General features: G+C 35.7%; 1 protein-coding gene across 1 annotated transcript in view; it reads left to right on the forward strand.

Moving 5' to 3' along the window:
* Positions 1–10,331, forward strand: part of SK (small conductance calcium-activated potassium channel) — a 52,473-nt gene that overhangs the window by 41,749 nt on the left and 393 nt on the right. The window contains exons 4-8 of the mRNA XM_018512969.1: positions 1,778–1,913; positions 5,190–5,300; positions 9,343–9,470; positions 9,562–9,631; positions 10,107–10,324. Of these exons, the coding sequence (XP_018368471.1) occupies positions 1,778–1,913; positions 5,190–5,300; positions 9,343–9,470; positions 9,562–9,631; positions 10,107–10,324 (663 nt within the window). The remainder of the gene's footprint in view (positions 1–1,777; positions 1,914–5,189; positions 5,301–9,342; positions 9,471–9,561; positions 9,632–10,106; positions 10,325–10,331) is intronic.

Genomic DNA, 10,331 nt, shown 5'->3' on the forward strand with positions numbered 1-10,331 from the left:
AGCGATTTTCACGGTACGCGGCAAACAATCAGTCATACAATCAGCGTTACTACGAGAATAATCCGTTTCATGGGATTTCTATGGAGTAGACCGTTCGTTACATCAAGCGCGAGTCATCAATTTTATCAGAACCAAGTGGGAGTGGAAAAGTAAAGTTCGTTACACGGGTTAATCTCATCGAAAAGATTTTCCTTTTTGTCGCTAATTTTTGTTACGATAGTAAAATGTTATTGCGCTGCTATTTAAAGACATTAATCTTCCGAAGCTGAAACCAAAGTAATACAGTTACTGATACTAGATCTGTAAGACCCATTTAACTTATGTTAATTAATTTAAGTGTGTCATGGCAAAACGTTACAAGTGTCAAAATTTTATTATATGAATGAGCTGTGTTCTATTAATACGACATGAAAAATGCTGCTACAAAGCGAAGAAAAATGGGAAATGCAATTCATTTTTGGTTGTCAACTATATACTTGTTGATACACCGAGAAAAAAATTTAGTCAATTTTAATAAATATTTAGTTCAATACTGCCAACTAAACATTTATTTACAATAAATAAAGATTTGTTTAGTAAAAAAACTAATTGCTAAATCAAATTAACATTTCTTATATCAAATAAGTATATCTTTATATTTAATAAATATTTAGTTGGCAGTAACTAAATATTTATTAAAATTGACTATATTTTTTTTAGTGTAGAACTATCACGTATACATACAGTTATTATTACTTATATTATAGCAGTAATTTACAAATACCAACATTTTTCTCTCATCTTCCCAGGTAGCAGCTGACGTTATTTTGACATGAAAATAACGTCTTCCATGTCCTTTTGATATCAAAATGATGAGTAACGTCAGCTTGCTATCTGGGGTGCTATTTTGTATATGTCTATCGATAGGTGTCGGTGGCAGATATTTTGTATGATGAAAAAACTGCGCAACGACACATAACGACACCGACAACTATCAGTAGGGGTGTATAGCTCTGGTTAGAATTTTTCACGATTACAATTTGTCGTCCGGCGAAGCCGGAATAATCAACTGATCGAGTTGGCTCTTAGATATCGAAAGCCGGAACCCTTAATGAGCTTTAAAAGATGGTTTCACCAGTCGAAGGCGAAATCATGTAACATCGGCTGTGTAACGAGGCCGTTAAAGTCGCTTTACGACGTTGGATTACAGCCTGGCACGTCGCTCGCATTGTCATCTCAATCCTCTTTGCGCCCGATAATGAATCTCGTGGGGGGTATAATGTTGTCTTTCATCCTGCATTACCTGCCCGTAGCCCATCGTAGAGCGGTCGCTCAGCCCTCCGGTGAAGATTAAACGCCGGTTACGACAAAACGGACGTATCGAGTCGCCAATAAAAAGAGGAATCGAGGAATTCGGTAATCTAGACCGTAATGTCCTTCTAATATCGCGAACATTAAAACAGATACCCTGAAATGACCGTTTCCCACAATTTAATATCAATTAAAGCGCATGAAAGGATTCATTACACGGTGCCCTGAATCTAATTATTCTCGATATCCTCTTAAAGATAGTTCGAAAAGAGATTATCTGTTTCTGAATAGAGTACCTATACTTTCAATCCTTTTAGAAATCTAAAGTCTTGAAGTTTCGAGTATCTTAAGGTCTAAAATATTCAACTCTCGTAGCATCTCACAAAGAGTTTAAGGGTCTAGAAACGTAAGGTATCAAGGCATTCATCTTCGCACGCACGCTTCATCAATTAATTAAAGTAATGCGTCTGTCATTTCGCTACCGCAGATTCCACGATGAGGAACATGCAAATCTCCTCAACGCCATGTGGCTCATCGCCATCACGTTCCTGAGCGTCGGTTTCGGCGACATCGTGCCCAATACATACTGCGGTCGAGGTATAGCTGTCTCCACCGGAATGATGGTAAGGATGAGAATAATGCAGAACATAAACTAGCTTATACAAATCGAGATTCTTATCGCAAACTCTTATCGATTGTTTAATGCATTACTTGCGACGTTGATCCTTTAATAGAGACACGGTAACGTTGATAAAGCGTCTTCTGTCAAACGTACAATGACGATCCGCGAGAGAAATGTAACGCTGTTGCAGGAAAGATTTGACTCGAAAGTAATTGTATATTTTTATTTTAATTGAAATTATTTTCTCAAACGAAAAAAGGAGATATTTAAATTTCTTTATTGAGAGAAAACATGATTGCAACTATCATAATTTAACTATATAATGGTTCTAACATAATCATACAATATATTATGAAAATAATTGTTCTTTATTTTTCTTTTATATATTTTTTTAGTTGTTATTATCACATAAATTGCAAGCAAATGTTAAACAAACAGTTACATTTATTATAATTGTGATTGCACTTAATGCATAAAAATATTTATCTTATTTATTTGTTCAGATCTTGATATTTTACTATATTATGTTTGAAATCGTCATGATGATATAATTTTTTAATAGAACTATAAATATGAAGTTATTATTATTGCAGTAATGATTATAAAAATGACAATAAAAGTACACTGAAAAAAAATATTGGCTGCTGCAGCAAATTAGATGGTAAAATATGGCATAGCATTTTTAATTGGCTGTGGCAGCCAATTTTTGGTTGCAGTAGTCAATTATTGATTGCGTTAGCCTATCCGCAATGTCAGTATAGAATTTCAATAAGTTAACACAACCAAAAATTGGCTGCTGCAATTAATTAAAAATGCCATATTTTTAAAAATACCATTTAATTTGCTGCAGTAATCAATCCTTTTTTTCAGTATATTATTTATTTTATTGTTCAATTACAAATACCGCGCACTTTTCTCTCAGTGCTTAAACTTTTTTCTCAGCGCGACTTGCCTTAGCAAAATTATTTTGATAAGGACGTCAAAAATTACGATTGTCGGATTACACGTACCGTATTGTCGATTACACCGGTCATTAATCCTTACCATAGTTACCACAAACTACCGGGGCACAATATACGCGACCGCAACCGAGTAGAGACGCGCGACTCCGCAGGCATGTAACCCGATGTAACTCGTGCATTAAGCTCCAAGCTTCATTACTGCTGGACAAGCGTAATGAGCGTCGCTCTACTGAGTGGACAATCGATCGATCTCGCTCGTGTGCCGGTCCGAGTTGCAGATCGCTTGTCCGCGATTTGTGCACCGCCATCAGGTTTCGGCGCTTTCGAGTTTACGGTCGCACGGTAACCGCTAGTAATTAAAGGCATTGCTTAGAGACGCAATAAACGCCACGTCCACTCGCTCTCTCGGGGAATGCCCAAGCCGTTCCTTATTATATTATCACACTTCCCTATCCATTATCCATCTCTTCCTTCCCGATCTTGTTCCATCCAGCCGTGCTCCCCACTAATCCGTTAGCGTGCTAACTCGTGGTTAGCGCTGAGCTTTGACCAGCGCTAGTTCCAATAACACGAGCTAATTCCTCGGAAACTTCCGCTTTCCAAGTTGTTTCCGGAAATTCAGAACACAAACATAATTTACAATACGTTCCGAAACCCGTTTCATGAGAGAGGTAATTGCAACTTTTTTATGTTATAATAATAATTACACTGAAAGAAAAGATTGGCTATTGCAGCAAATTAGATGGTAAAATACAGCATTTTTAATTGGCTGCAGCAGCCAATTTTTGGTTACAATAGCCAATTAAAAATGCTATGCTACATTGAAAAAAATTTCTTTGTTGTGGAAAATGGACGAATCAGAAATTTCTGGTTAAATTTATTAGAATTCTAGTTGAGATAACCGGAATTCTGGTTGATACTATATTTCTAGTAAAATCTATTAGAATTCTTATTTTTACCAGAATAATTATATTAATCAGAATTCTAGTTATCTCTCTTAACTAAAATAGACATAACCAGAAAATTCTGATTCGTCCATTTTCCACCAGAATTACTGTTTAATCCAACCAGATCATTTTTCTCAGTGTATATTCAGCCAATCTTTTCTTTCAGTGTATAGTTTTATTTTCGGTTGTCAAACATATATTTATTGATAAAACTCTACATACAGTTATAATATTATTACTAATATTATAGCAGCAACAGTCATAATTATAGTTACAAGTACAAAACATTTGTCTGTTAGTGTATGTAATGTTGTAGATGCATCTCGTAAATTCTGTGAAATTACTCTGCACTTAGAGTAATTTCGCTATTAGTTACAAGAAGCAAATGAAAAACAATTCTCTCTAATCACGTCGTTTCCTTACAATTGAACAGATAATTTAGTGATTAATGAGACAGATTTTACCTAATAAATATCAACTAAATTAATAACTCTATTATGATAAAAATTGTTATTTGAAATATATTTTTTTCCAAAAACTTTTCTCTCAATTATACTGACAATGAGAGGAAAATTTTTAGTATTCGTGACTACAATTGCATGGTAGGAGCTCCATTTTTGTAATTATTATTGCTGTAATGTTAGTAATAATAATTTTATAAGCCATGCAATTAGATTCGCAAATACCAAAAATCTTTTCCGCATGCGGGAAAAATATTCTCGTTAAACTAACGAAAAGGTACAACTAGAATAGCATTTTGGCGAGACCAAAAATTCTATTTGGGTCTTTTTGTTGAATTTACTAGAATATTTTTCTCAGTATATACTAAATATTGTACAAATCGAAATATTGCATTGAGTCAACTAATAACTAAAACGATTCCTTCTTTTTTTTCCCTTTTTTTTCGCTTATTCTATTCTACAGCTTGCAAGGAAATTGTTACGATTTTTTGTAGGTCTTGGAACGTCTTCGAAAATTCTTTTTATCGGCGACCTCAATTTTTAGCTCAATGGCATACGCATTTGTTCATTCACCATATTCTTTTGATCAGACTTTTCAAGTTTGATTACTTCTTACTTTCGAACCCGAAAGGAAGACTTTCCGAAGATATTAGAGAACCTACAAAGGAACGTAAGAAGCTGTCGCTATTAGGACATATCTTGAATAAAACAAAACGATTCTTTTCATTACATTCAACTTGAGACTAGCTTGAGGGATTTTCGAGGGATCGGAAAAAGATTCTCCCGGAAAACGGACGTATATACTTAAGGTTCTTAAAAGAAGTGCGCGGAAAGTGGAAGTTTGAGGATCTAAAAATTTCATGTAAAAGAGAAGCTCACGAGAAATCACATTTTCCCGAAATTTCAGGGCGCGGGGTGCACCGCTTTGCTGGTGGCAGTCGTCTCCAGGAAGCTCGAGCTTACGCGGGCGGAGAAGCACGTGCACAACTTTATGATGGACACACAATTAACGAAAAGGGTAAGGCCATTGTCTGTGACGTTCCGTCCACCATTACATCGTAAGGCCTTTGTGTTAATAGTAGCTTTGCGGTTATAATAATACGGAGGAAAGGGAGTCACGTTGCCGTGATGAAACGCTCGCAACACTTTACATAAACAATTTCTATTAACAGATGTAGAATAACAAATGGTATAACAGACTCCTAATACGACAGAAATACTCTGATCTAAAATTATCGACCGTAAAATATACGTTGGAAAAAGACAATTGTAAAAGATTAGCGAATAATCGAATCGAACAGAGAAAGTACTTGGAATTTATAAAGAAAACTGGTATACTAGTCTCATATTATAGTCTATACTAATCTACAATAGCCTACAATAGTACGTACCACTTTTGTATCGACCGATATAATGAAATGATATATGCCTGCTCTTTTGCTTGAAACTTTTTGTTTAAACATTCATTTAACTCGTAACATGCAGCTTAAATAGCTTCGGAAAAATTGATTTTCAGTTTTCGATTTGCAGACTTGTTATCGCAGGTTTTGCAAAACTTTTCGTGAAGTTTTGTTAAAATAATAATATTACGTACTCTTATCATCGTTAAATTAATTTCGTTAAAAAAAAGTAATTCGAAATACAAGGGATTAAATAGAATCCATGTAAATAATATGGTGGGATGATGTAAAGTAACTTTTCCAAATAACTTGCTTAAATACAGGAGATTAAACTAGGAATTTTGCAAGTATCCAAGTTACTTTTCTGTATTGTAACAATTAACTATGCGATGTTCTTGTATATCCAGCGCAAGTTTCTGAATTAAGGGAGCCAACTTTTAATGATATGTATAGTAAATAAGTTTCTAAAGTAAGACGACAAGTAGTAATAAAAGAAGAAGTTGTATCAAGTCATCTTTTGGCCATTATTCTTAGCTGATGTACGAAACGATTTAAATATCAACGTATTTTGTATAAAATAGATTAAAAACTAATGAGTAATGAACGAACTCATTAACGTTCGCGAAATTTGAAAAATTCTCAATTTACGTGTATTTAAATTTAAATTGCAAGTTCTTAAAGTTTTTAACGTTTTGATTTTTACAGTAAAAAGTCTTTAATGATGATAGAGGTAATGCTCGGCTTTCAACTAAAGATGGTATAAAATTTCTTAAACAAAGAGAACAGTAGCAGTAATAGACGTAATTGCAAAGGTGGTTTCGAAATTACACTCGCCGAGAGTATCCCGCAAGAATCAGGAAAGCGAATTAAGCACGTAATGAGAGCATGATAGATATCACTCTCTATGTATATATAGTGCGACGTAATTTTCTGGCTGAGCCACGTAATAAGAAAGTATCCCACTGCGAGTAAGGTTGTCTCGGAAATAAGTGGCCTGCATGAAGTCGCTTTGACCTTTAGGCAGAACTTTCCCTTCATTGCTAATCTGAATTCTTAATTTTTATATCGCGTTACCGAGATAGATAATATTAAAAATCCCCGTCGATGTCAGAATTCTAGGAAGAGAAACAGCGAAAACGACGAATTCTGAGAATCTGGGAGAATGCGAGAATCCAAAATTAAAAAATTCCACCTAATAATCTCGAAAATCTGGATATTTAATCTCGAAGAAAAAAATTCAAAATATGATGAGAATAATACAAATGTGCGAAACAAAGGTTTTAGAAAATCCGTAGAGTTTAGAAATTTATAAAACTGTAAGGATTCCGAATTGAGAAGTTCAGATTCGAGAAACTTAAATACTCGAACGTTTTTCACAGTTTTTTTATATTAGATTTTATATTTTTTAAGAGAGTCGAACAAAATGCGTGTTGTAGTGGAGAGTATTATCGAATTGTCCATTCAGATAAATAAATGCGACATTTCTCTCGCAGTTAGAAAATTTGTTTCAAATTTAACACATTTCACGTGTCCTAAACTATCCAAATTTCTGTATTTATTTAACACAATATAAATATGTTAGAAAGCAATACGAGCATTATATAAAAAATTATCACAAAAATATAATATAAATACATTTTGTAATCAAATTGTGGAAATATATTCCTTCAGTAAAATTAATTTTAAAAAAATGAATTAATAAACATTTACAATATGTTAACATGTTTTAATAAAATTAATACGTATCAATAAAATTAACATTTATAATATGTTAAATGGGCATATTTTATTCGTTTATCTTAAAATTTACATTGTTAAACATTATTTTTATGTGTAATTTGCTCAATTATTTATAAACTGTATTATTCTTAACATTATGAAATGTTGAATATTAATTCAACACCAAAGATTCAAATAACACAATCACTTTAAATTAACTCGCGGATATGTTAAAAATTTAGCACAAAAAAATTTGAACAATTGATTTTTGAACAAAATACAAAATAATATTTACTATATTGGGATGAACAAGTCGGCTACTTAATGTGTCATTTTAACCTTTGTCATCACAAAAAGAACATGACATCGATCGATTTAATCTTAACAAACTTCTAAATAAATAAAAAGGCGGCTTGAAGGAAGTCGCGATAATAAAACGTTTACTGCAAAACTCGCTTTCAGATATACATCGCACGGAACATTTTGCCATTTCTGGGACACTTTATAACAATAATATACACCATAATTCACCGGCGTGTTTCATTGAACTTAAATTATAAGTTGAAAAGTCGGCCGCCTGCAGTTGGGAGTTGAATAGTGAATATTAGGAGCTAGGACAAAAACTTGCAGGAGTTTCGAGCGCTTTGGGACACGAGATTTGGAAGTTACGTCCTTAATGGCAATTCAGTTTTAAGGACAAAAACAAAATCAATGAGCCCGCAAGTCACTTGGGAAACTCAGCACTAATTTAGAATTCGAAGAACAATGCAGGAGCTGAAAAAATGGACATTTCCATCGTTAGTTTCTCTACGAGGAGACCCTTGACAACTCGTTGTACATGTTCCGCAGATCGTGACATAATCGATCGGCCGATGTCAGAAGTAAAGAGTTAATGCAGCGATTTGCAAACCGCACGCGAAGGCAGGCGGACTCTATTCAGAAATAAAAAAGCACGCCTGAAATTTTATTTTTTTCGTAATATCCCGACGAACCGCTTTAATTGAAACCGTAGCTCGAAATATTCCGTTTAGGATTTAGATTGATCGCACGTTCCGCACAATGTGAACGTGTGGTTGCATAAGTACAGCCGCTTCTCTCCACCTCCGGATCGAAGCCTTCAACCATACGGCTACTGAAATAATTATTAGCCAGCGTTTATTTATAAACTTTGCAAATATCAAGGAGTGGTAACGTAGAGCTATACACATGACCGTATCGACGAGTCTTTTTACGTTGTTTTAACCCTCAGACGCATATCGCTTTTTTTTCACGTCATTGCATAAGCGGAATCGATCTGATCCCATCAGCGCGGCAACAAAACAAACGTCAGTCTTCTCGAAACACTTTTTTTTCTCTAGGCCACGTAAAATTTGTTTAACGAGCGTAATGCCTTTTTTCCCTGACAATGTACCGTATAGCACGATGTAATTAACGAGAGAGAAACGTGATCTTGCAATTGTTTTCTTTTTAATTGACACTCGTCGACGAGGCCAAAATACGCGCGTAGAATGTATATTCCCAACGAGGCTTTAATTATTTCTTGAGAGAACCTTCTTCAATATTCTCTGAAAGGGATAATCGACCGTGACATTGAATATCATAGTTAACGAGCTGTGCAATTATTGCTATAACTTAATGTTTACTCAGAATATAGTTTGAATAATTCCTTCTCGAACTGCGAAAGTATATCATATATATACATCCTACAGCAGGCATTCTTTCAGCCTATAAATAAAATTATCTAACCCTGAGGACGTAATAAATGATCTCTTCATCGTCTAGGGTGGAAACCTTGAAAAACTTTTTAAAGCCTTAAGAGTGATGAGGATATATTTCCAATAAAATATTGATATGATCCCAGAGACCCTGTTAGATACCGACGGAAGGTTCGGTGTTGAAGGGAGCTTTGACTGACAATAAACGTTGTTTGCTCTGTTGCAGTTGAAGAACGCCGCGGCGAACGTGTTGCGGGAAACGTGGCTGATTTACAAGCACACCCGCTTGGTGAAGCGCGTCAATCCCGGACGCGTGAGGACCCATCAGCGGAAATTCCTGTTGGCCATATACGCGTAAGTCGATACCACTCCGGGCCGTATTAGGTCACCATAGTTAGGCCAGTGCGCAATCACACCCTGTCTCGCAACTACCTCGAAATTTCAGACTCAGAAAGGTGAAAATGGATCAGCGTAAATTGATGGACAACGCCAACACTATAACGGACATGGCCAAGGTGAGGCTCTGTGCTAACAAGGGAAACCTGCGTCCTCTCGTAAAGCTCGATGGAATATTGTAGCAGCATACAGAGGGGATTGAAGGGGATTACATTTCAAAGCTTCCGTGGTTGTGCTTAGATAAAACAACTGACCTTTATAAATCAGGATTTTATCAATTATTCCCATTTTTGTCGCGAAAAAATTTAATTCCATAGACTCAATAATGTTTTTATTGTTTATTCGTAACTACTTGGAAGAGAGGAGGTTCGTTTTTCACGATGGTTACGTAAAATAAACGATTTATGATTGTAAACGCAACGTTGTTCTACATCATCCAGTACCCCAATTCTGTTACTTTTGACGACAACGTCGTTATATTGTCGTCGCGCAACAACAGTATAACGTACAATACTAAACTATCGTTAAAAATGACAGAATCTGGGTACAGGTAAGCTTCTTGACGTATCTAACGCATTGTCTTGTCCATGATAGACACAAAACACCGTCTACGAGATCGTCTCGGACATGAGCACGCGGCAGGACGCGGTGGAGGAGCGTCTGGTGGGTCTGGAGGACCGTCTGGTCGGCCTAGAGGAGAAGCTGACCTCATTGCAGGGCCAGCTGGAGCTATTGCCCGAGGAGCTGACCCGCTGTCTGGCGCAGCACGCCGAGCGGATGGAGCAACGGCGTAACTTCCTCCACCCGGATACCGCGGTA

The sequence above is a fragment of the Trachymyrmex cornetzi genome, unplaced genomic scaffold (genome assembly GCF_001594075.2).
Source record: "Trachymyrmex cornetzi isolate Tcor2-1 unplaced genomic scaffold, Tcor1.1 scaffold441, whole genome shotgun sequence".
Classification (NCBI taxonomy): Eukaryota; Metazoa; Arthropoda; class Insecta; order Hymenoptera; family Formicidae; genus Trachymyrmex; species Trachymyrmex cornetzi.